Below are 26,281 nucleotides of genomic sequence, written 5' to 3' on the forward strand. Positions count from 1 at the left end.
GAAAAGATCCGAGGCGTTGTCTGTGGGCCCACACTGCCACCTGCTGTTCACAAGTGAGCACTGCAGATCCCACTCGAGTGATTCTGGAGGGGGGCCGTACCAGACAGTGTCCGGATGTTGAGAAGCAGCTTCTACTTAGTGTCCACTTCACAGTGGCGTCCAGTCCTGCCCCTGAAGGTTGGCACCCCTCAAAGTCCTATTCATCGTGTTGGTCCAGTATTAGAACTGCAGGAGGCCATTAAAGTGAATGTGAATTTCCCCTTGGGGTTAATAAAGTATCTATCTATCTAAAGAGAAGGTCTGAACATGAGCTGTGACCCCACACTGCCACCTGCTGTTCACAAGTGAGGAAGGCTGGGTATACTGGTTAGTCTTCACTAGGGGGCACAGCCCCTGTGCTCAAGACTGGGTGTTACTCAGTGTCCAAACTGGGGTCCAGACCCGGCCCTGGCAATGGCTGCTCTTCAGTGTCCCATTCTTCCTGGTGTGGTCTTGGAAGTGAGGTGACCCTGATCGATTCCCATACTCCCCTTCCTTAATGCAGCCCCTCTTGTTGTTTTCTGCCCTCTCCTGTTCTGTTGATTTTTAGGCTCGGCTTTGTCCAGTTCTAGTTCAGTGACCAAACTTGGAGCTAAAGAAGCTCATTTGAACCACAACTTGTGGGCCCACACTGCCACCTGCTGTTCACAATTGAGTACTGCAGCGCTCACAGTTGGGAGGTTCTGTGGGACAGATGTCACCAGATGGTGTCCAGTTCACTCTCATGTCAAAGAGCAGGGACGACTTACGGTGTCCACTTCACAAAGGGGTCCAGTCTTGGCCCTGGAGGTAGGTGCTCTTTAAAATCCTATTTGTGTTGGAACTACAGAGGGTCTGAGCCATGAACTGTGGGCCCACACTGCCACCTGCTGTTCACAAGTGAGTTTGGTAATTCTGGAGGACAGATGTCACCAGGCCTTGTCCAGTATTTGGAGTCACAGAGTCCACCTAACAGTGGTATCCCTGGAGTTAGATGCTCCTCAATGTCCCACTTACCCTGGTGTCCTGGAGGTGAGCTGACCCTGATAGATTCCCATAGTCTCCTTTCTTAATGCAGGCCCCCTGGCCTGTCAGCTCCTCCACACTTCTCTTGCTCGGCTCTGTCCAGCCCCAGCAGTTCCTCCTCACTGTCTTATTCTGGTTCAATGTCCTTCTTCAAAGTGACATAATGTCCACCCTCATTTCTCAAAAGGGTCTTTTAGAAGAGTGGTTAGCATGACTAATGCCTCAAATCTTATCAGTTCTTCTCCTTAAATACGCTTTGGGGGGCTTTTGCTGCCCTCTCTTATCTGTCATTATAGAAATACAGTGAGGCCCCCCTAGTGGATGACCAATGAGTGACACCTCATCTGTGCTTTGGCCAAGGAGTCAACTTCAAGCCTTACTGACAAGGAGCAGTGGAGCCCCCCGGACGACCTGCTCGTCTCGACAAATGGTGGGCACGTGATAGGCCCCCTGCTTTGTACCTCCCTTTGTGCAAGGCGCTATATTATTTGAGTCTATGATGACAGGCAGGACTATGGCAGGTGTTTTCTGCTGCCCAGCTCCCTGTCTGTAATACTGAATGTAAATGAACGCATGATGGCAGGTGGCAGAACTTGGCTGCTGTGACTTGATGGACAGCTCCTTGTACTTTACTGTGATTTGGATTAAGGTGGCAGGTATGAAAGGCACTATATGAAATATGTTTGAATACACGATGAACGACAGGATCAGGCTGGCACCTCTTGATGGTTTGTTTAATGGTCTCTTTATACTTCTTTGTGAATTTGGTTGTTAAGCACTTTGTGTCTGTGCCAGTGCCAGTTATACAAGGCACTATATTGAACACATTTCAATATCAGTTGTCACATAACGAAAGGCGCTAAATTAAACTTACGGGCATTTTATGATAAGTAGACGGACTTAAGCTACAGTATCAGAGGTGATTTCTGCAGATTTCTCTGTTGCAAGGTTTTTTTGGATTTCAATGTAATGAGAGGGCATGGTATGAAAGGCACTATATTAAATACATGATGCAGAACACGGCCGATTTTGACCGATCTTACCTGTTGGGCAGCACGCCGTAATGTGAAATGAATTGTTTTGTGAAGCAGCTGGTGACAGGCGCTATATTAAATCAAGGTAATTTAATATAGGATGACAGGTGGGCATTCGCTTCAGGACCTTGGCAGTTCTTTTCTGTTGGCTCGATTCCCAAATCTTAAAGCTATTTGCATTCTAATGTGGCAGTGCATCGTGTGAAAGGCGCTATATTAAATACATGATGATCAGCAGGATCCGTCTAACACCTCCTGACAGAGTGGTATCCCTGGAGTTAGATGCTCCTCAATGTCCCACTTACCCTAGTGTCCTGGAGGTGAGCTGACCCTGATAGAGTCCCATAGTCTCCTTTCTTAATGCAGCCCCCCTGGCCTGTCAGCTCCTCCACACTTCTCTTGCTCGGCTCTGTCCAGCCCCAGCAATTCCTCCTCACTGTCAGTTTGGTCTTTAATGTTAATTTGGTTGTAAAGCATTTTATTTCACCACTCCATCATATATCGCACAAATGACTCTAATATTGAACCGACGTTACCCGTTGGGCAGCACGTTCCACTGTAATGGGACAGAGCACGTTCTGAAAGGCACTATATTTAAATTCAATACAGGCTGACCAGTACCTCGGCAGGTTTTCTTCAGTGCCTCACATGGCGGAAAGTACGTTTTGTATCTACTTGGCCGTTTCCATACAAATCGTCAGAAAAAGGGTGGAGTGGCAACGTCACTGCTCAGCTTGTGCGCAGATTGAAGAACTCAAAGTCCCATGAATCAACGCGGCAGCATGGATTTAACGGTTTATAGCTAGACCGTCCTCTAATTGCCGCGTTGATTATTGGGATTTTGAGCACCTCCATCTGCACAGTACGTGGCCAGTGACGTCACCGAGCCGCTCGATTCCGTTTGAATCGTTTCCCGCCGTGCGATTGTTCTCTTTTAAAGTTTTCTTAGTCTCTAATGTGATTTAAATGCAAGGCACTATATTAAATACGCAAAACCGAATTGGAGCTGCCACATTTTGACAAATATTACCTGTAGCGCAGGGCCCAGTGCGGTTGCAGAGCACATTATGACAACGAAAGGCACTGTAATAAAATGAAGTTCTTTCAATAGAGGACGGTCAGAGGGGGCTCGCGCTCTAATATTCGATTCTTGTACTTTAAAGTTGTTCTCTTTCTAAGGTGACAGACAGTGCGTGCTATGAAAGGCACTATACTGAATGCAGGGTGACAAGCAGGATTAAACTAACATTTTGCCCGCTTTGTTTCTTGGATGGCGTCCATTACGTCAGCTAGCACAGTACTGCGTGACCGGGCGCTCTGTTTAACACCAGCGACAGTCACTTCATGTCGGATCTGCGCCGTCACGTTAAGTGGTTTGTACGGCGCGGTGTGGCTGTGCTCGGTGTGAAGGATAGGTGACTTGTGCCAGCCGCCATGGTGGACCACTCTGTGGATCTTCGGTGTTCTTCCCGTGCCCGACTTTCTGTTCTCTGCCCACTTTCCAAAGATGGCTTTGATTGGCTGCTGGGTAGCACTAAATCATCCCAGTATGGGCTTGTGGCTAACTGGTGCCAGTCACAGCACCACGGGCAGGGCTCTGCCCAACTTCTGTCTCGGCCTGGAAGATGAATAGGTGGATGAAAGCTGAGCTGATGAGGGGAACAGAGGTGGAGATGAAACCTGCAATTCAGCACTCACATTGAAAGGTGCTATATAAGGCGACACTGTCTTCTTAATGGCTGAGAAGCGGGCTGATAGCTGCTTTCTTCTGAGCAGGTGCCCGCTCCAGGATACCAGCTGCTTTATGGAACAACAGGAGAGCAGGGCACCCCCTCAAAGGCGCTATATATACACAACAAGGCTAAAAGAGAGGAGCCACTCTGCACTCGCATTTACCGGAGACGCAAACGCGTTGGCCTACAAAGAAATAAATAGAGCGGGCTGGGTGGAGGCAACCCCCCAAAGTCCTCAGGCGAAGAAGCCCCACAGGAAGACGTTGACGGCCAGCAGGACGAGGGCGTTCATGTTGCACACGTTCCTCCAGAGGGGCTCTTCTTCAATGCTGGTCAGCTTTTTGTCCAAAGCTTCCTTCTCCTCAGGGGTCAGCGTGGGACGAGCTGTGGTGGACAAGCCGCAGAACCAGAACAGCAGCTTCTTCCCGAGTGACATGGCTGGGGAGACAACAAAAAGGAGGTCACATGGGCCCTGTCCTCCTTGCTTTTGTCATCGCAGCTGGGTCTCCTCTTTACTTCTATATCTGTCAGTGCCATGTCCTTTGTGTCCGCAGTGGCACTGTCTATGGCCCGTGTATTTTGTCTTCATGTCCCTCACCTAATCTTTACACAATTGTGTCCCCAGTCCTTTGTCTCACCCCTTCATCATTGTCCTGTGTCACTCACATTTGGTCCCCCATCTTGCTGCAGTACTTCATGCTGATGTCCCCATTCTGCCTCTCTCTTGTCCCCATTTTGCTTTAACACCTTTGTCTCCTGTCCCTCGTCTCCTGTCGGCACTACGTCTTACACATGAGCTCATGTCCCTGTCACTTTACCTGTACACGTTTGTCCCCGTCCTCATGCCTGTTCTGCTTTTCTGTCTCATTCTCCTCCCTTTCCTCACATCTCCATTTCTTTAACTAACTTTTTGCTCTTCTGGTTAGACAGATGTAGAAGGGCCATGCCCGCTGAGTGCCAACACAAATGAGCCCACCTGATTCTGGCACATGTCCCACCCTCCCCAGTCTCACCTTTCACCTCCTCCTCTGGCTGTGGCTGCCCCCTGCCTTTATCTTCTGTGCTGGCCGCCTTCTCAGGGCCAGAGCTTGAAGATACGGGCAGAGTCCAGGGGTCTTCCAGCTCCACCCGTGGCAGTTGGCTGTGCCTCGTCCACCAAGTCAGCCGGACCAACTGCAGAACAACAATAAGCAGTGAGCTCACAAAGAAATGGCCGGACCTCGGCGCTTCCCCGAAACGCCTGGTGACTTAGTCAGCCAGCGCCTTGTGTGCCAGTGCTTAGTGTGGTGGTCTCACTGAACTGGAGCCCCAAGTTCATATCACCCTCTCTAAGGGTTCTCCATGTGGCTTTTCACCTGGCACTCAACATCCCTAAGACAGACTGGCCCAGATTGAGTGAGTGGGCCCTCAGATGGATTGGCATCCCACCCAGGGTCGGTGGGCTCCATGGATTGGTGAGCAGTGGTTGTGTTAAGTTAGGGTGGGATCGGGAGCGGCCACTGCTTCAGTTGTTGAGACTGGCAGGAGCCAACCGTGGGTATGATGTCAGTCCACTGCAGGGTCCACACAGGGTCAAATGGTTAGGGACTTTGGAATGAGGGAGGATAACCAGAATACCGAGAGGAACATTCAAGCAGACCCCAGCAGAACACACAAATGCCACCTGGACAAGTGGGCACATGACTCCAACTCAGAGTGCTGCATACATGAGGCCATAACGCCAACCATGGACCACCCTCTTAATAAGCCATTCATGATACTGCAACATGAGGCAGCACTCTCAAGTTCAAGGGCATGGGGGCACTGGAGCTTAGCCTGGCAGTGCCACAGCTGGGGCAGGGGGTAAATACGGATGGGACTTGAACCTCACATGCACACTCGTACAGAAACAAATGTTTGGGGTCTTTGGTAGGTGGGAGGACAACTGGAACTGCCAGGGGGACATCCAAGCAGAGCCTGGGAGAACATGCAGATTCCACATGGACAACAGCTGGGTGGTGCCACACACGAGGGCACAGCCCTAACCCCTGTGCCACTCTGTTCCTAAGCCATTCTTCAGGCTGCATTTCCTAACACACTCAATGGGGGGTGATGGAGCCTAGCCTGGCAGCACCAGACAGAGTGGCAGGAGATGACCGAGGACAGGATGCCAGTCCAACATGGGGTCCACTCACACAGCAGCTCAGTTTAATTTACCAGCCACTTGGATGCAGAACAACCCACCCAAGGCTCCTGTGCTTGTTATTTGGGGGTATTCAGTACCCCATTTATTACACAGTAAAATGAGATGTGCCCGGCCCCCTCATGAAGGCATGGCACGGAAGCATCTCAGAGGAAAAGGGTGTGGCATGGTGGCACAGAAGTTAGCATAGGAGGCTGCCAGCTTGGTGGGCTCAGGTCCCTTTCTGTGTGCGGCTGCCATGTTCTCCCCTCTGCAGTGTCTGCTATGGTGGGCTCTTCATTTCTACCTAGAAGGGCAGCTAAGATGGCTGATTGCACTCACGTGCTTCTCCTCGATGGCAGGGGTACAAAGGCTGACCACGGTGATAACCAAGGCGGTCAGACACAGCAGGATGAGTGCAAAGTAGAGGTAATGGACATCCTTGAGCAGCGCCGGCCTCTTGTCCTCCTCGCCGCAGGCAGGGACCCCGTAGACGAACTCCATCACCATCCTGATGGTCCCAATCAGCAAGCCCACCATCAGGCCCCAGAAGGCCCCCTGAGAAGACAAGGCAGACCCAGTTGTTAATGGCATGTCACGTCGCCATCCTGCACAAATGTCACAAAATGAGAGCCAGTGCACTCGCTGAGCCTGAGGTGGCTGTTTGCAGAAAGTCGCCTTACTTTCGTTTTAAGCCCCCCCAACAACAAACCCCCACTATTACATGGGAATATACACCCAGCGAGCTAAGAGGGTCTACAGAAGTCTGAAGAGAAGAACCAAAACTGTCTGAAGCTGCGCCAACAAGGTGGGCCAGCAGCCCAATCTGAGGTTTTCTTGAAGGATGCCTCGATCTTTGACTGAATTCACCCCTCCTGCGGTTCTTACCTGTCACCGCGTCCCCGTCTCCAGAGCAGGACGCTGCTGTCACCGTGCTTCACGTAGGGATGATGTTAGACAGTGCAATGGAGGTCTCCTCAGCTGCTTTAAATGCTGTGTGCCAATCTCCGAGCGGGCTGTCACAGATACACCTGATTAATGGGGTGCTTCCCTCTCCGCAGGGGACCCCCGAAGCTCTGTTGAAGCAACTGTGGGCTTCTTCGTCTCCTCCCTCCCTGACCAAGGCCCTTAATGCCCGTTTATTTAGTTTGGCCAAATTGGCCAACTCTAGCAAAGGTCCTGGCGATCCTGAACTCCTTCCATTTCACAGTGCTATGGGGGGGTGGGGTCACTGTGCCCCTGGGAACACTCAAGGCTTTAGTGATGGCCGATCATGGAGGTCTGCAGAGAGTCCCTTGGACTCCAGGGCTTGGTTTCTGTCCTGACATGCAGCGGGACTTGTGGGACCCTCTCTGCGCAGGTCTACGTGTGTGTCTTTCTAAATGATGTCCGGTCAGTTCATTTGGTGACAGGGGGACTCCACTCAAGTTCTGGAAACTTCTCAAGCTGTCCGGATGGCCCAGGATGGTACAAAGGTCTGAATACTTGAAGGGAGGAGACTTTTCAGGTTTGGACTCTGCACTTGTCACACGTTGTCACTTTGGCATGATGGGTTATTGAGTGGTGCAGACTGATAATCCGATAATCCATTTGGGGGGGGAGGTGGTTGTGGTGAAGACTTCCTGAGTCCATATATGAATACGAATGTGTATTCACTGTTGTCATGCACGCGCATGCACACACACACACACACACACACAAACACACACACACACAAACACACACACGTGCGCACCCCCAGACACACACACAGTCACATGCACCCCCAGACGCATGCATACGCAGACACACACAGACACGTGTGCACCCCCAGTCACACACAGACACACACACACACACACACGCAGTCATGCGCACACACACTCAGACAAACCCCCAGACACACACACACATACACACACACAGTCACACACACACAGTCACATGCACCCCCAGACACACACACACACACACACACAGTCACACGCACACACACACACTCACACTCACTCACACACCCCCAGACACATGCATATGCACACACACAGTCACACACACACACGCACACACAGACACACACGTACACACACACAGAGTTACACACACACACACACACTTGCAGATCTTTAACTTTTCTCTTTGCCGCTCACCGCCTCGCATTTCCTCCGAGGAAGAATCCGTTGGCGTGGCCTGATGATTTATTCCAGGCTATAAAACCCCAAACACGCTGCAGCGTTTTATGAGGTGCTTAAAGGCCCACCGCCATCCCGCCATTTCCTGTACTGTAAAACGGAATCCCATTTCCTAATCCATTAACTTTTAGATACAAATCCATGACGTTTTATGAGGCTGCCCGCTACAGGCCAGTGCTAATGCACCATTCCTCCTCCTCCTCCTCCTCCTCCTCCTCCATCACATCACCTGAATGTTAAAACTGAACCCATGGTGCACAGCTTGGGCCGACCACTAGAGGTCACTTTTACGGATCTATAAGAGTATGGAGTCCATATTGTCACATGTAGTGTGGGCCGCAATTCAAATCAACAGACAAAATGGCGGCACAAAAATGTCCCAACGCTGAATTATTTTGAGGATCCAAACACAACATCAACATGAATATCCATTCTGTCATTGTGGGGGTCCACACTTTGCCCCACACAGTGCCCCCTTATGGCATGCTCAGTAGGCTGCACTATGGCGCACAGTCTGAGATAAGATGGCGGGCCAGTTTTTTTGGGGGGGGAGGGGGGGGCGTCTCCATCATGTCACATGACCCAAACCCGCCTACTTCATTTGTTGGGCCAAAGCTGCCATTACGTCTGCATTGAAAAGCGCGTGAAGCCCACGAGTGTCAGGAGCTTAGCAGCTTATGATGGAGGAACACGGGGAAGGTCGACAGTGTGACCCGCCGCTAACTCCTCTTCCATGTATTCTCCTAGGGTGAGGGAAGAGAACCTGGCAGAAGACCCCTGAGGTCGTGCACTGTGCCCTTCTGGTCTCGACAGTTTATAACCAAAGCCTTCACCAGAAGGGGGCCGAGGTGTAAGACCCAAAGGTCAGGGAGGAGAACAAACAGGAAATACATAAGCACAAAAAGGGCAAAGACCAGGGCACCTTAGGAAACAGTCTGGACATGAAGAGCAACAGAATGATGAAGTAAAAACAACAGGCACAAAACGTGGCCACCTGCACGCCTGAGCTCGCCCTCACCCGGCGCCAATCTGCCCGACAGCCCCCGGTGTACTCACCTGCTCGTTGACCCGCTTCCAAAAGACGGCCATGAGGAAGAGAGCTGCGATGGGTGGCGCCAGGTAGCTCGTGATGGCCTGGATGTAGTCGAAGAGCTGCCCGCTGTTAGAGGTCTGAATGATGGGGATCCACAAAATGCTGACCACCACCAGCAACACGATGAACACCCTGGACAAGAATGAAACAGGCGGTGGGCAGGGGGGCAGTTCATCAACAGTACGACTAGGATGACACAGGACAGGAGAAGGGTGGCCAGAGAGACACAGAATGGCAGTCCAAAAGCCAGTGGGGGGTTAACAGAGACCACCAAGAGGCAGAAAGCCCTGTTTCTGGAGGGGGCAAATGGAAAGAAGTAAGAAAAGCAGCTAATATCCTCCAGCCCAGCAGATGGCAGCAGCAATAGAGTCTCACATGGGACAGACACGGTGAGGGGCAGCTAAAACAGAAGCTGCTGTGGGAGCAGACGCGGTGTTCCTGGGGACCGCCAACAGGGGGCACCTCCTGACACACAATGGAATACCCAGAAGTACCACACTGGTCAACACACACACAATCTGAAATGTTGGCTAATCACTGGTGGTTGTCCATGCCCAGCCTTGAAGTGGCAGCAGTGAGAGTAAAGGTGACCAGGACAGGCCTACTCACTCTTGTAACAGTTTACCCAGCTGGCAAAGGGTGGTCAAGGCTGCATAAAGAAGACGTTTAACATGCCAACTGATGCCAACCATGTGGTATTCCAGGTTGAAGTGGCACACAGCTGACCGCCATCACGCTCATGTAGTGCCCGGTTGTCAGGTGCCATTCAGCCTTAGCCTCCCACGTAAACCTGGCTGCTCCCTGACAGAAGGGTCTCAGGGTTTGCCTGAAGGCATTAAGGAGATATGGCTGGTATCTCACTGGGCAGCAGTGTCCACCTGCTGGAAATGGAGATCTTGTCCACCAGGAGTCCAAAGTCATTAGCTTTGTCCTGACATATTTGGAAGAAATAAGTGGATAGGACTGGCGAGCTTTGTTGGACTGAACGGCCTGTTCTCGTCTGGAGTGTTCCAATGAAGGGTGGATGAACATAACAGAGCCCTGAAACTGGATGTCTGTCTGTGTCCCCCAAACATGCTATTGACGTCAAAATCCCTATGCCAGCACCCCCCCCACCCAGTTACCTGCCGACCACCATGAGCTCGCGCTCAGTGGCATTTCTGCGAATCCGCTGCCATATGTCCATGGTGAAGAGGGTGCTGCTGCTGTTGAAGATGGAGGTGAGGGAACTCATCAGTGCCGCCATCATCACAGCAATCATCAAGCCACGGAGGCCTGTGGAGAGACCCCCAGAGTTTAGAAATGCAATCCCACCTCAGAAACATGCGTTCCAATCCAATTTGATCCCCAAATGGTGGGCTCGGCTTGTAAAAGAATCTCCGGCTCCCATAATTAGGAGAAAGGCAAGTCTGAGGCCAGCTGCTCAGGTGGGGTGTCGTCCACATTTGCTCTTCCGTTTACCTGATCTTTGACAGTTCTGGTCTTTGCCTTTGGGTTGTGTCTTGGGACTTGTAGACCTGGGATTGGCCTTCTTTATGCCTTGTGTGCTCTATGGAGCTTCACGTACCTACAGAGCAGTTTTGTGACAGTAAATCTTTGAAGATTCCAGGTGGCCCTTTTCTGTGTCTAACCAGGGTTTCTGACAGGACTTCCCCCTCTACTGGGCTTTTTTGGAAGTGCTTTTGGGATGTGTGTGGTTTGGGACTTCTAGTTATCACATCTGCATTCTGAACTGAATGACCCACATTTGCGGACCCCTAGTCTGGGATTCAATCGGGTGGGCAGTGCGAGTGTAACGAGGCTGAAATGGAGAGCTTTAGCTTCAAAGAGAAGACTTCTTTGGATCAGGAAGCCCAAGTGATCAGCAGAGCAGAGATCAGCCCCGCTAGTGAAGATGGCAGCACTCTGCATTCAGAGGCCTAAATTCACTGCCAACCAGTGAGGTGGCACCCAAGCACATTTCTTAATGGTGACAGTACCATCCCCAAAATTAGCAAAAGGGGACATGGATTATGACTGCATAGAATTTTAAGGAGGCGCCTGATTTTCCCTTCAATCACAAGAAGCCAATGAGGCCCGGCCCAGAAGAGCTGCTGAATACGCAAAGCTTTGCGACCTGAGCACTTGCCCCCCGAACATGGATGTTGTACCCACTGAGGACTCCTAGTTGCCCACACTGAACCAGCAGATTGCTAGTGAGCTGGCGGCACACCAACGCTGCTTCTTGGGTGGTCCGCTGTTTGATGAAGACTCCAAGAAACATGGAGTGACCTTGAACCTTTGTCAAGAACAGCAGGTCCCAGCCCACCTAAAGTCTTTCTGTGATTCAAAACCTCCAAAACTGTCAAAGTCTGCTCACCAAGTCTACAAAACAGAAACCCAGACTTACCGGTGGGCATGAGCTCCACGACGAGTTTGGGGTAGGCAATGTTGGAACAGCCCACCCTGGCACCACAGACGACCTCACAGGCTGCCGGCTCCACGCAGGCCACGTCATCTGAAGCAAAACGAGAGGAGGGTTTGTCTGTTAGTGCGATGGCCGACACTCGGCTCAGTCGCTGCTCTCAGTTTTATTCCGTTTGTGTTGATTATTTTTGGTCATTTTTCCTGTCATTTTCTTTTAACGTGTTATCGTCCCGCGTGGTGATTCTGTCAGATCAATGGAATGTGAAGCCTAAAGGGGCGGGGCCTCCAACACTACAGCTGTGGGCCCCACCCTCCCCACCCTCCCTCCATTTATAGCGTGGCAAGTGGCATCAGCTGGCCGTCTGTGCCCCATGTGTGCCAGCGCATCTTAAATGCCACAGGCACAGTTGTGGCTCTAAGAACTGCACATGCCAACGGTCGCCAATCCAAAAAGGCCTTGCGAGGACATCACTAGGTGACAAGTGATGACAATATTAATACTGAAACAGAAAGTCAGTCAGAGCGCAGCAGAATCCCCCCAACAGCTTTCTGGGGGGTCTTTTGGCTCGTTGGTATTCTTCGTACTTGTAATGAGTTGCCTTTCTTTGCCCGTTTGTTTTAATTTTGCTGGTTTGGACACTTTTTGGGTTTATTTCTGGACTTTTTCTTTATTTAATAAAATGAAGTTAATAAGGGACAGATTTCTTTAAGTGGTATCTGTAGGCCTCGTGCCCATTTTGGAATTGGTGGTCTTTCTGCATCCCCACGCTGTCTACCCTTGAAGTCCCCTGCGTAAATATTTATAAATCGCATGCAGCAAATGGATGGCAGCTTTACTGGGATGCCATCTTATGACATTACGAATGGTGCCACCATTGTTAGCATGACCACAGAACGCAGACTCAGAATGGCACTGTGATGATGTCACCAACCACAATGGAAATCACAATAATTTGTCTAAGTGATCCCACCTAAAAACAGAAATCATTACAATCTGCAGAGACCACCGTGTAGAGCAGGCCCATAGAGGATCAGAAGTGGGCTGGATGTCACCAAGGGCACCTTCAGGTCTTTGTCACAGCGCTAGAAAGGACAGCATGGACAAGTGGCAGGAGGACAGGGGAGCCTTCCTAAGATTCGAGTCCTCGGACATTCTCTCCGGTGAGCATTTGATGGGATTTGGGTGCAGAGACAAGTGTCACGGGGCTGTGAAAAGCAGTTCAAGTCACCCACTGACGTGCACTCTAAGGTGGCACAGCTTTGCTTTCATTTTGAGCTGCAGAGAACTTGTGCCTCCTCCAAACTCAAGTGTGAGATTCCTGCCACGTCTAGCCGAGTGTCCGTGACTGTAGGCATCTGAGGGTCTGTCTGTCTGTCCTGCAGTGGAATGGCATCCTGTCCATAGCTGAATGATCTGATGATGCTGGGAAAACCTCACGCACTTCACAATGGGGTCACATAAGGGGACAAATCTGGGCAAGTCAATGAAATGATCAGCAGATCTGATTTGTTTATGCCCTCTGATGGGCTGGCATCACTTACACTCTTAGTGCTTGTATTGCACCCATTGACTGAGAACCCAGGGTGGGCTTCAGCTCTCTGCAATGAATAAGTGTTAGGTGTGCCCTCCTTTGACTTTACCAGTCTGCCTTGTTTGGTCCTTACGGGCAATTGAGACTATCAAATGAAAAAAAAATTTAAAAATGCCCGGGGTGCTCAGGGCATCACACACTTGCCAGCCCCTCACTCCACCATTGTACCGTCCACAGTCTAACTGTACCCACCTGGAAAGAGAGCTCTGCTGATCATGCCGGGCATTACAATGAAAAACATGGGCATCGTCTTCAGGTATCCACCTAACACAGAGCCCCCTTTGGCATGGGAAAGATTCTTGGCAGACAGCGAGCGCTGAACGATGACCTGTTGGAGAAAAGAGGACAGACAGCAGCTGAAGGGGGGGCTCGTCTGGCATCATGACGTCCAGTTATATAGCGCCCTGCACTGAACACTGGCACGGGGCGCTGATTTCATGACAGCCGCAATCAGTGCAGTTTGTGCATTAAGGGCCGGTGGTAACAGCTGGGCAAAATCATCCCTGAGCTCCCCGAGTCGTTAAACTTCTCATTCAAATGTTTAGAAGAAGCCACAGGGTTGTCCTCTGAAGCACTTTGGAAAACTTCCATCTGCCAAATGTAAAGGCATCCTTCCTGGATGTGGAATTGTCTTTGTGCCAAGAGGACTGTGAGAGGCTGATGAATGAAGAGAACAAGAGGGAGAGAAGGTTGGATGATGTGGAGATCAGGAAGTGCAACAGATTAGCAAGGAGGAAGTCAGGACAGCAACAAAGAGGATGAAGAAGGGAAAGGCCGTTGGTGCAGATGACATACCTGTGGAAGTACGGAGGTGTTTAGGAGAGATGGCAGTGGAGTTTCAAATGGAATCTTGGAAAGTCAGAGGATGGCCAAGGAGTGGAGAAGAAGTGTACTGGTGTACTGGTTTAAGAATAAGGGGGACGTGCAGAGCTGTAGGAACTTCAGGGGGATAAAACTGATGAGCCACAGCAGGAAGTTATTGGAAAGAGTAGTGGAAGTTAGGTTAAGAAGTGAGATGATGATTAGCGAGCAGCAGGATGGAGTCATGCAAGGAAAGAGCACCACAGATGAGATGTTTGCTCTGAGGATGTTGGAGAAGTTTAGAGAAGGCCAGAAGCAGTTGCATTGTCTTTGTGGATTTGAGAAAGCAAATGGCAGGGTGACTGAGAGGAGTTGTGGTATTGTATGAGGAAGTCGGGAGTGGCAGAGAAGTACGTGAGAGTGTATGAACGAGGTAAGTGTGACAGTGGTGAGGTCTGCGGTGGGAGTGACGGAGGTGGGATTACATCAGGGATCGGCCCTGAGCTCTTTCTTATTAGTAATGGTGACGGACAGGCAGACAGACGAGATTAGACAGGAGACCCCGTGGACTGTAATGTTTGCTGATGACATTGTGATCTGTAGTGAGAGTAGGGAGCAGGTTGAGGAGACCCTGGAGAGGTGGAGATATGAGAGGTCAATAGGACCACAAAGACAGAATCCATGTGTGTAAATGAGAGGGAGGTCAGTGGAATGGTGAGGATGAGGGAGTAGAGTTGGTGAAGGTGGAGGAGTTTAAATACTTGGGATCAACAGCACAGAGTAATGGGGAGTGTGGAAGAGAAGTGAAGAAGAGGGTGGAATGGGTGGAGTGGATGGAGAAGAGTGTCAGGAGTGATTTGTGACAGATGGGTATCAGCAGGAGTGAAAGGAAGGTCTACAGGATGGTAGTGAGACCAGCTATGTTATATGGGCTGGAGACGGTGGCACAGGAGACAGAGCTGGAGGTGGCAGACTTAAAGATGTGAAGATTTGCATTGGGTGTGTGGAGGATGGACAGGATTAGAAATGAGGACATTAGAGGGTCAGCTCAGGTGGGACGGTTGGGAGACAAAGTCAGAGACGCGAGATTGTGTTGGTTTGGAGAGAGGAGGGGTATACTGGGAGAAGGATGCCAAGAATAGAGCTGCCAGGCAAGAGGAGAAGAGGAAGACCTAAGAGAAGGTTTATGGTTGAGGTTAGTGGGGACATGCAGGTGATGGGTGTGACAGAGCAAGATGGAGAGGACAGGAAGATATGGAAGAAGATGATCCGCTGTGGCAACCCCTAACGGGAACAGCCGAAAGAAGAAGAAGCTGCCAGTCTGTTTCCAGTCAACTGGTGGACTAATCGGTTCTGCCGTGGTCTCTGTACACTTTTTTGTCTGTTCGCATGTCGGACGTGAACTTTCAGTTTAGTGAAGGGGCTTGAAGGCCATCGCCCGCATACCTCACTCTACTGTGCCACCCCATAACATGCCATCCTACTCTGTGCCAAGCGATTTCGTAGCACACAAAATTATCTCACACCTCACTGTAGTCTCCCATCCCATAATTTTCCACACCATGCTTCTATTTCTGCAGCTCCTAAACTCCTCCGCAGCCCACCAAAGTTATGTTGAAGGGAGTCCAAGTCTCCTTCAGCCTGGTGACCACCTGCACCTCCTTGGGGGCTCCTTCATTTCTTGGTCACCCAGCAGCACCCCTGGCCCAAATAAAATTGCAGGCCTTAACTCACGCCACCTAAGGGTCTCCTGCTCTGTCCACACGACTGTAGTGCTGAAGGATATGGACAATACAGGAGCAAATGAGACCACCAGATAATGCGGGATGGAAGGGGGCATTCCAGAAGTGCAGTCAGCTGACAGGCAGCTCTAGATGGTAACGGACCAGTGGTTGCCATATGGACCTCCTTACCAAACAGCTGCTAGTTATGTTTCACCAGCTTTGTCTACTCTTCTGCCCAGTGTGTCCCAGTGTGCCCCCCGTGTGCCCCGGGATGTGTAAACTGGCGAGGATACCTGATCAGTGCACCAGCACCAGGTGGCCAGCACTGTAAGTCCAAAGATAAGGCCCGGCCAGGGCAGGTCACCCGTGATGGGGTCTCTAAACATGTGGAAGGCGTCAGCTCGGGGCAGGTGGCAGGAGGTGTTGGCCACGGTCAGGGTGGGTGAGGCGTGGCTGTATTTCTCCTGCAGTCCCTCATACCAGCCCACCTTCTCGAAGCCTGAGGGAGAAGAAAGACACAGACATGGAGGAGTCAGAGATCTGCTGTACCGAGTGCAGTGTGGGTTCCCACCCAGAGGAGAACAAGATGGCCATTTCAGGACCATGGAGAGCAACTGAGGAGGAGGAGCAGCTGAAAGGGGGGGGGGGGGGGGATGAAGACACAACTGGAGTGTTTAAAAAGCACAACGGGAACTGCAACAGGAGACACTGGCCGTTATTTTAAAATAAACGTTGTCATCAAAAACACAAGGGGTCACCAGAGGGGCTCTTGATGAGAGAAGATTTCACACAAATGTTAGTCATGAAGATCCTCACCACACAAAGGACCGCTGATACACAGAATACATGGTGGGCAGTGAGACTGTGGGGACCCCCAGAACCTCAGCTTGGTGACATTTTGGAAAACTCCAGAGAGCTGGGTGGCCTGCTGTTGTCACAACTTCCCTGAAGCTCTAAGGTTCAGTTAAATGGCCACAGGGCAAAGAGTGGGCTCAGGAATCCACCAGAGAGACCACCTGACTACATAATGACCTTTAATAGCAAACAACACGATGACGTTAAAAAAATGACTGAATGAATAATTACTGAACAAAGCCATTGTGTCAACTAGAATAAAGGACAACGGTTGGACTGTCACAGCGAGTGACTGACTGAGGGTTAGACAATGAGTGACGAGTGACAGAACCAGCTGGCTGGCTGGATGGCATCGTGTAAGTAATGGAGAGAATCGTTCAGTGACCAATCACATGACAGCTTGATCGGCTGATTGATCGATCGACTTGATCAGGTACGTGTTCTGAGATAGAGTATGAAATAAACGCTAATCACTGAATGAACTGGCTACGTCGTTAAAATGGATCATACAGTCTAACCAGTGATTGATTGATTGATTGATTGATTGATTGGCTGATTTTATAACATTAAATGTAAAGCACAACATAAAGATTGACTGACTAATCAGAAAACTCACTGACTATGTAGTGGTGTGTAAATCATGATAAAATCATTCACTGATTGATCGATTTATAAGGTGTTTTATTTTCCAGGGTAGCAAATAAAAGAGAATTGACGATGCAGTACTAGAATAAAGCCCCCCCCCCCCCCCCCAACTAATGAAACGATTGATTGATTTTATAATTCTGTTTAATATGCCTGAGTGACTGGTGGATGCTTTGGCGCCTCCAATGGCAATGCTTGCCGTGCCCCCCATCCCACTTTGCTCCTTCAGCCTCTGTGCAGACGCGCCCCTAATAAGACGCAGGTTCAACTGGCTCTGCTTTGGTGAGTTCCGTAGGCCCCTGGTAATCGTCACTCACACTTCAACATACCGAGGCCAGTTGGGATTAACGCCCCCCCCCCCCCCAGTACAGATACCCCAGTGTTGCTTACCTAGAAACATTAGAACAAAGGCCCCCGCCACCATGATGACCGTTTGCAGGGCGTCTGTGTAAATCACGGCTGCCAAGCCCCCTACAAGTGAACAACACAGATAATGAGAGTCTCCAGAGGGTGGGCACACAGACACACAGAGACACACACAGACGGGCGAGGTCACCTGCGATGGTATAGACGGCCGTCACCACCAAAAGGAGCACCGTGGAGACATAAAGGTCCCAGCCGAGAGACACCTGGATGAAGAGAGCTCCAGAGAAGATGTCTGTCTGAGACAAAGAGAACGCCATGTCAGCGTGGTCTTCAGTGCTCACGCCAGGGACAACTAGTTGCCCTTTGTGTCACTGCTAATGACGAATAAGCCGTGGCTTCAGCTTGTGGTGAAACATGTCACGTGTGACCTGGCAAATCTTCTGGCCCGTCTCCCCTTTGTGTCTTTGAGGGCCAACCCGGCCCCTTGGTTACTCAGGTTATTTGAAGGGAGCCCCTCTATGAGCTGTCATCAGACCACCTGTGGAGGTTCTTAGGAACTCAATCAACAGGCAGCCAGTCAGCACAAGTGGGCACAAATTATGAAGGACATAAAACTGGGATTGGTGGGGTGACACCTGAACATGGAGGCACAGTTGGGGTTCATTTTGCACAAACATTTCTTCTAAACCACAGACACATTGAATCCGTGACCGAGGAGTGTGGCAGACAAGAGGACTTTAGGGGCCTTCACAATGCGGCTTGATGTCATTTTGGAGGGTTTGGATGGAGAGGACTGGTGGGCTGAGTGGCCTATCCTCGCCCTGATTGTTCTGATGTTCTAATTACTCCTCTGTCTACGACTAGACAAACAAGGAAGTTAACATCAAACGGCGCCACCTTGTGGATCACCCAAAAGGGACTCCAGGTGCGCAGACACAACCCGTCGATGTCCCCCTAAAACACCGACACAGACTCACCGATATCTTAGTAAAGATGTACAGAACCAGGGAGAGCACCGACATGTAGATTCGAATCCGCTGGCCCCCAAATCTCTTCCGCAGGTACTCTGGCATGGTGACCACACCAGCTGCGATGTAGACTGGCACAAAAATCCACCCGAGGGCAATGAGCACCCAGGCTGCCTGAGGGCAAAAGAAAGAAGCGTTAGGAGGTGACTTGTCACCGTCACACAATCAAGATGTGAGGACAGCCCGGTGGCTTTTCATCTCTCTGGTTTGTAGTTCTGTTTGAACTCATTTGGCGTTTGATGGAGCTCCCCGTGACCCAGAAGTGGGTTTCAGGTTTATAATTATTATTATTATCATCTTTACAAAGTGCCTCACGCTGCATCAGTTATGTGTGCGTTGTAATTTTTGTCTTTTTCCATTTGGTTTTCTGCCATCATCTCATGTCTTGTGTATGCTGTATGCGTGTCCATCGTGTGGGTGGAGCCTCAAGGGGCGGGGCAATCCTGTTCAGTTACGCCCGACTGCTTATTGGTTAATATCTGTGTGTCTGTCTTATGGTGCTCTGATGTTCCGTGGAATTTGTGGGTGGTTCTCCAAGAGGCGGGGCCACCTGTCCCTCTCTGCTGAGGGCCCGCCCCCAGCCCCATAAAGGCTTTCAATTTGCTCTGCTGGCGTTTGCTGGTCCTGTGATTGTTACAATTTCGGTAGTTTTGAGCTTCATTTTTTTGGCTGGCTTTGCTCAGCGTCATAGTGTTACTCTTGTAGATTTCTTGTTTGCTCTGCCTGGAATATTTTGTAATTATTTTCCATTCTTGGGAGAAATCTCTTTTTTTCCCCTAAAGATTCTTTGCAGGTCTTGTCTCAGCCAGCCGGCCCTCCCTCTTGTGAATAATTGGCACGTTTGAAGCCAAAGTCCCATTTGGCCTGCCAGGCCAGTGAGGACGCTACTCTGCTGTGGGCAATCGTCGCGGGCAGGATGGGCTGCAGATCACGAGCTTTGCTTGTTTGCTAACTAAATGATTATCTGCTGTTCCCAGGCTTAACTCCGCCATGTTGGCCTGAAGGTGTGTGGCACTGGTGTCATCGGTGTGATGGTGTCGCGCACCTCCTGGTCACCTGGGTTTGCAGTTCACCCTTAGGACTGATATTCCTGATTTCTACATAAAGACTTTGGTGTTTGGTCATCACGTCGGTTTGATGGAAGTCCAAATGGACCTTCGTGTTCCCGACCCGCACTGCAGGCAAAGAAGACAACAGGGGACACGTTTAGTGCCACCCATGACAGAAAATAACCCGCAGTGCACCCTTTTCATTGGGTCTGCCTTCTGAGTCAAGGTGGTTCTTTAGACTTGTAGATCTGCTCAGAGGAGAAGCACAAGAGAGAAGGAAATGAAGCCAAGTACGGCCGGGTACACACTTCAAGAGAGCGACGGATAACTGCAGCCCACCCGAGCGACTGGCACTGACCTGCTACTTGTTAATGATTAAGTGAGGGTGCCACTCTGCCAAAAGGGACTGGCAGGGTGTTGGCACAGAACAGACTACTGCAGGGTCCCTTAACCGAAGGGACTTTCACACTCGACCTGCCAATGAGGGCTTGGGGAGACCCCCAGTGCCCATGCAGTGTCGCTCCCTCGCATTGCGCCGATCTCCTCACTCTACAGCGGGACAGTTTCTGCAGTCTCTGGACACACTTACTGCTCTTCTGCGCCATTATGGTCTCAGTGTTTGCACATTTTTAATAAAGTCAATAAAGCCCAAGGCAGCCAAACATTAAAGAAATAAAAAACACTTGGGAGAGGCCGGTCACCCCAGGTTACAATAAGGGCACTGCCCTTCCTGCATGCCATAAAAAGGAAAACGTTAGGGAAAGGGGGCAACCTGGGTGAACCCAGAAAAAGGCTGTTTACACCGGGAGAAAGAAAGAAAGAAAGAAAGATCCCTCCTTTTACTTACGTTCCACTCAAATCCCCCCACAGCAATGCCCCCTGCTGCCCCAGTGCCCGCCAGTCCAATGAACAGCCCACTGCCAACATTACTGGACATCAGAGAGGCGCCAATCTGTAGCAATAAACAGACAGAGAGGTGTTAGCCTAGCATCTCCACACAGCCACCACAAGTGAACAGCCTGGCACTGCCCCCATCAACACACAGTGGTTCCCCCCCAGATCCCCAGATTCTCCTCTCTAGACAGGAGACCTTCCACTTGATATAAACAGACTAAGCAGGATGTGATGCCCATTTTTGTTCAAATAACACTGAAGAAGTGCAGGAAAATTTCTTTAGTGACATCAGTGACCAGAGCCAACCCCAGCTGACATGGCCGTTCACATTTCTCATTCAACAGGGGTGGCCATTGAACCTTCTGGTCTGTTCTAACTATTTATGACGCTCAGGGTAAGGTGAGAAGACACGTGAGCAACACACGTGACAAGTGGAGTGACAGCCACTATGTGACCGTGCAAGTGCGCCACCTGTGCATTGTGGCCTGAAACAAACACAAAAACAAAAAGCCTCCTTCAGCCATCAGGGGAACCAACAGACCCCTCCAGACTGGCATCCAGCATCCTTGCGAGAGGAGAACACGGTTACCCAACTCTCCAGTAGGTGGCAATGCTGAGCTCAGTGGGCCTGAGAACAGAGGGTGGGCTGACTTGAAAAGTCAATGAGATGAACGCAGGCAGACGTCAGTGTGGACCCCCTCATTTTAGGACGTTAAAAAGTGAAAACACTGAAAAGACCACTCACCGGCCACCAGGTCATGGATCGTCCAGCAAGGAAATATCCCCCTATGGTGCCTCGGTTTGCTCTTATGGAAGACTGGGGAGGAAGAAAAGAAAAAATCGACTAAGGAAGAGAAAAGTCAACAGGGTGATGAAAAGGACACCAGGAATGAGAGCGGCGCCCTGCTGCAGACCCCTCACGTATCTGCGGCCCCTCTGACGGGACCACGTGATGGGCTGTGTCTGGGTGTCAGCTCCCCCTGCTGGTCACCCTTCAGGTCACCGCCTGTCCGGCCTTTACGCTGACCTACCTGTGCATACCCAGGGGAGTTGGGGCGAGAGTGAGTGTGTGTGAGTGTGCAAAGGAGACCCCCGAGCTGACAGCAAACAGAGAAGGAAAACAACTGAAACAAAGAGCTCCTGTGATTGGGAAAGAAAAGGAACAGGTTCAAATACGCAAATGGGGATTTGGTGGGATTTTCTTTTTGTCAAACTTCCTGGTTTGTAAAGGCAGAGTTGGAATGTAAAAGATGCCACATAAACAGAAAGATATGAAAGGCACTATAAAAGGTAAGGGGGGAAAAAAGGGAGATGTAAAGGACAAAGATTGATGGATATGAAAGGCACTATATAATAGACAAAGGGATAGGAAGAGTGTGATGGAAGAGATGTAAAGATATGAAAGGCACTATAAGATAGATAGATAGATAGATAGATAGATAGATAGATAGATAGATAGATAGATAGATAGATAGATAGATAGATAGATAGATAGATAGATAGATAGAATGGCTGCTCAGTGCTAGTGCTGCTGTCCCAGGTCCTCGCTGCGTGGCATTGGCATGTTCTCCCCGTGTCCAAGTGGGTTTCCTCTCACAGCCCAGTGCCATGCAGATGAGGTGCATTGGCCCCTTGTGTGGGCATTTGCCCTGTGATGGGCTGGCGCCTGTCCCAGGCTTGTTCCTGCCTTGTGCCTGATGACCGCTGTGACTGCACTGTCACCGTCCCCTGGATGGGTGGATGAAGGGGTGTAAACAGAGAGCTGTGAGAAGCCCCATGTTAGAGTTCTGGTGAGTTTGCTAGCTGCCCAGTCATGAATCATGTCTTCCTCTCCTCTTCTTCTAATATTTTGCTCTTCTTAAGAGCGGGTGCCGAGTTACTGGCCTTTACTAAAACGGACATGAAGGCCTCCATAGAATTTCTTTTTGAGTCATTTCACTTTTTCATGTATTCATCCCCCTTTTTAAAAGCTGCAATTCCCGGCTTAAGAGCTCCATGGAGCTCAGGTCAGTGCTGGCAGCCACGATTATGATGCAGGAAGGTGCCCGTGAAGGGACACCCCAATGCCCACAGGTCCACATTAACACAATATGTCACCGATAGCCTTTAAATCATAAGCACAACAAGGGCCGACTGTAGATAATCTGCCATTTCTGATGAGGGGTCAGCAGTGGGATTTACCAGAGCCCCCCTTTTCCAGACCAGATATGGTGGTCCCTCTTCCACATCGTCTTTCTTTGAGCTCTGTTCAGTAGTAGGAGCAGTTGGCAGCCTTCAGTCCTGATGGAATCCCACATCTGTGTCCCTGGTGGACCACTTGTGGCAGCGTCTGTTGTGGCTGTGGGGTCCAGTCTTAGTGTGGTGGTCCTTCTGCACCCCATCATATGCCGAGGCATCTCTAACATCTTGGGTGTGGGACTTGATATGGGCTCTCTTGTCTGTGGCCAGCTTTCTGCCTCGCTGGGGTCTCACGCCTCCAGAGATCCTTCTTCACCTCCTGCTTGGATTCAGGAGTACTTGACGCTTTTTCAGAAGTCCACAAAAGCCGTGCTTGGTCGCCATTACTATTGGGGCTCTCCACAAGTGACCTACCTGACACAGAACAGTGACAATTATTCACTTCCCAAGGACTCTGATGACGCCACGCTGATATCTGGGAGATTGAGAGCTGCGGAACGCAATAAGACGCGACTGTCAAAAGGACCAAAGAGAGGAGTTTGACTTTAACAGGAAGACATCTCCACGGTCAGCCACCATTGTTCAGGCGGAGGAGGTAGAAACAATGAAGGAGCAGAACCACCGAGATAAGAATCTTAATCAGAACGTCAATACAAACCTCAGAAACTCCAAGTGCGCCCATTAACTCCGACTGCTTAGAGGGGCCAAGCAGCTCACCAGGTCCTCTTAACCGCACTTTGATCCCGTCGGCCATGACCCTCAGCTTCACGGCCTGCTGTAGGGTCCGACAAACCAAAAAAAAGCTCCAGCAGAAGAGCCAGCTAAAGGTGACCCGGGGGGTGCGTGTCAGCGGGCCGTGATGAGGGACCTGCATGGAAATCATCTCCGCGGATGACGAGACGGTCATTACGTGCACAATGGCACTGCAGGGAGTCCGAGGCCACACAGGCGCTCCACAAATCCCAGTCAAACACGCCATTTTAAATAAGGAATATCGGACATGATAACACTTTTAGGGGTGTCGAGATTTTCACACCTATCAATACAGTAAGCATCTTCGGTGAAAATACGCGGGCAGGCTGCTAGAAGTCGTCAGCAAAGAATCAGTTTTCAAATGAAAATACGTTAGGATTTCGGTGCAAGACTGAGCCCGTCTCGTCTCCGATTTATTTTATTCGATTTGTCTTTTATTGGATGCAACTGAGAAGGCAGACGTCAGGTTTTCTTGTAAACGTAACGAAATAGACGCACCCTGAAAAGGCGCCCGAAACTGTGGCGGCCCCCGTGTCCGTCTGTCAGCCTGTCTGTCTATCAGTCCGCAGTGGGCTCCGTGTGGACCGAATCGGCGGACATCCGGCTCGCTTCTTCTTCACTTTCATTTGTTCAAAAATGTCCAGACATCTCGCGCAGTGCACAATTGTGAAATTTCAACATCCCACCCCCATTGAAACGCATCGGCGACCCCGTACAACAAACACACGTTCTGTGAGCCTTCCGTTCGCTTGCCGTTTTTGTAGACTTTCATCTTTTAGTCGCACAACGGCAGCACCTCAGACGGCAAAACGGATCCACATCGCAAACCGTGAAACACCGAGAGAGGCGCACGCATGCGCACAACCCTCTTGAACCCCTGCGCGCCCGTCCAGCTGCTTCAGGTGAGTTTAGCGTGAAAGTGAAACCTTTATAATGAATGGGGAATCAATCAGTAAACAGAGATGGACACATCTGTCCTCCCGACGGCTGAGCGACCTGCACGAACTAACAATTCAGGATGCCATTAAGCGGCACGGCGGCTCTCCGTGAGCCCAGAATTTGAGCTCTCCGGAGGGGTCTTTGAAAGATGTGATGTTTAAGCGACCATCAGACACCACAAACCAAGGGCAGCACGTCAGCCAACGCCATTGAACTGCAGTCCGCTCTCCGTGAAGGCTCCGTTTCGAATGTCGTGGCTTTATATCTAATGGAGTCCACTAGCGCGTGTCCCCGTACATTTTACTGCTGTTATTTGCATACGAGTGACTGTCACAAAACGAGAAACGCGACTCTGATGAAGTAACTAAACGCTCCCACTTTCGAATCCGCGAACGCACTTGAACGTCTACCTCGGGGGTCCCTTCAGTCATCGGGCGCCCGTCCGAAGCTTTAGGCAGTGCGCTGATCCCCCCCACAAAGCCGTCCCGCCCCCTACTCACCCAGATGCCCACCGCCACGACGAACACGAAATAAACGGCAATCACGGCGATGTCCGCGATCTCCAGGGCGAACTTCTTGCCGGCGCCGGGGGCCACTGAAGGGCTGTCGGTGGCCATGTCGCCTCGGCTCGTTTGACCAACACGTCCGGCGTGAACTTTGAGGCTTCCTCGCGGCTGCGGCTTTAATAATTAACGAGGCGTCCTGGCGGTCTTCACTTTAATTATTAGAAAAGAAAGCAAAAGTCCTGAGCAAACAAAAACGGGGAGTTGGGGCCGAAAGAAAGAAAAAAGCGAAAGCAAATAAAACAGGAGCCATCGAGACGAGCGCGGAGCGCAGCGGTTTATAAAGTGCCTTTCACATTAAAAGACCAATTCATGACGTCATTTTAATTGTATACAGCGCTTCACAAAGGGGAGCAGAGCGGACAAATCACCCATAAAAAGCGGAGAGGGTTTTTATTTATCACTTCTGCTGCTGTATGCGTGTAAACTTCTAATAATCAAGTCTGTGCAAGCGACTTGAGCCTCATCTGGTGTCCTACTGAACATAAAGGAAATACAGAGGGTGGGTCACAGACCCCCGGGCACCCATGAAGAAAGCCAAAGCAGCTGGCACAGCAGTGCCGACACAGAAGCTGCCTTTCAGCTGGGTAGCACTGTGGCACAGTGCTTAGCGGAGTCATGAGCGCAATGGTGGCCTTCACTCCAAAGATAGCAATAATAACAACACTATTTGCTCAAAGTGCTTCACAGGTTTTCAAAGGGCAACAATGGAAACGTGCAAAGATGACACTAATAATAGGGGGACACACTAACATCAGACATCGAACACCAAACGAGAGAAATACACGAAATTATGAACACCCACATGGCCTGGCAATGCGCCTTATAATAGACTGGCACTCCATGCTGGCTCCTGCCTCATGCCCACTGATACCCCAATACACAAAGGACACATCTACAACACCTCCCTGTCACATTTACCAGTCATTGTGGAAAGAGCTTTGTGTCAAGCTGGGCTCTGAAAGGCACTATATAATACATGAGCTCCGACCCAGTCGCTCCACCACAGCAGAGCTCCTTCAGGCCCTACAGAATGGCGACCCACACTCGTCTTAATATACACACAGCGGCTTGAAATGACCAATGACGTGGAGCTCACCCTCCAGGCCGAACGAAGTCTTGGTTGTCTAATGAAGAGAATCGGCCCGAAGGCCCGTCCACTAGAGGGCAGCAGAGCTCCATTGTGCGCTGACGCCTTAACCCTCGCACAGAGCAGCACTGCGCAGACTCCACGGAGCCCTCACGGGCCTTC

The 26,281-nt window shown here is 50.5% G+C and overlaps 3 protein-coding genes across 3 annotated transcripts in view; 1 reads left to right on the forward strand and 2 right to left on the reverse strand.

The window, feature by feature from the left end:
• The window catches only part of mrpl55 (mitochondrial ribosomal protein L55), a 175,249-nt gene that overhangs the window by 139,062 nt on the left and 9,906 nt on the right, over positions 1-26,281 (reverse strand). The window lies entirely within an intron of this gene.
• The window catches only part of stil (STIL centriolar assembly protein), a 194,437-nt gene that overhangs the window by 124,735 nt on the left and 43,421 nt on the right, over positions 1-26,281 (forward strand). The gene's annotated exons all lie outside the window — the stretch shown is intronic.
• LOC114658625 (sodium/glucose cotransporter 4) lies at positions 3,955-25,196 on the reverse strand. The gene is made up of 14 exons (XM_051933159.1): positions 24,967-25,196; positions 21,342-21,413; positions 20,550-20,654; positions 18,603-18,767; positions 17,816-17,921; positions 17,650-17,730; positions 16,053-16,258; positions 13,427-13,562; positions 11,626-11,733; positions 10,361-10,511; positions 9,200-9,368; positions 6,315-6,530; positions 4,825-4,984; positions 3,955-4,249 (listed from the first exon to the last, which is right to left on the reverse strand). The coding sequence occupies exons 1-14, from the start codon at positions 25,081-25,083 to the stop codon at positions 4,047-4,049; spliced, it is 1,995 nt and encodes a 664-aa protein (XP_051789119.1). The 5' UTR covers positions 25,084-25,196; the 3' UTR covers positions 3,955-4,046.

The sequence above is a fragment of the Erpetoichthys calabaricus genome, chromosome 10 (genome assembly GCF_900747795.2).
Source record: "Erpetoichthys calabaricus chromosome 10, fErpCal1.3, whole genome shotgun sequence".
NCBI lineage: Eukaryota > Metazoa > Chordata > Cladistia > Polypteriformes > Polypteridae > Erpetoichthys > Erpetoichthys calabaricus.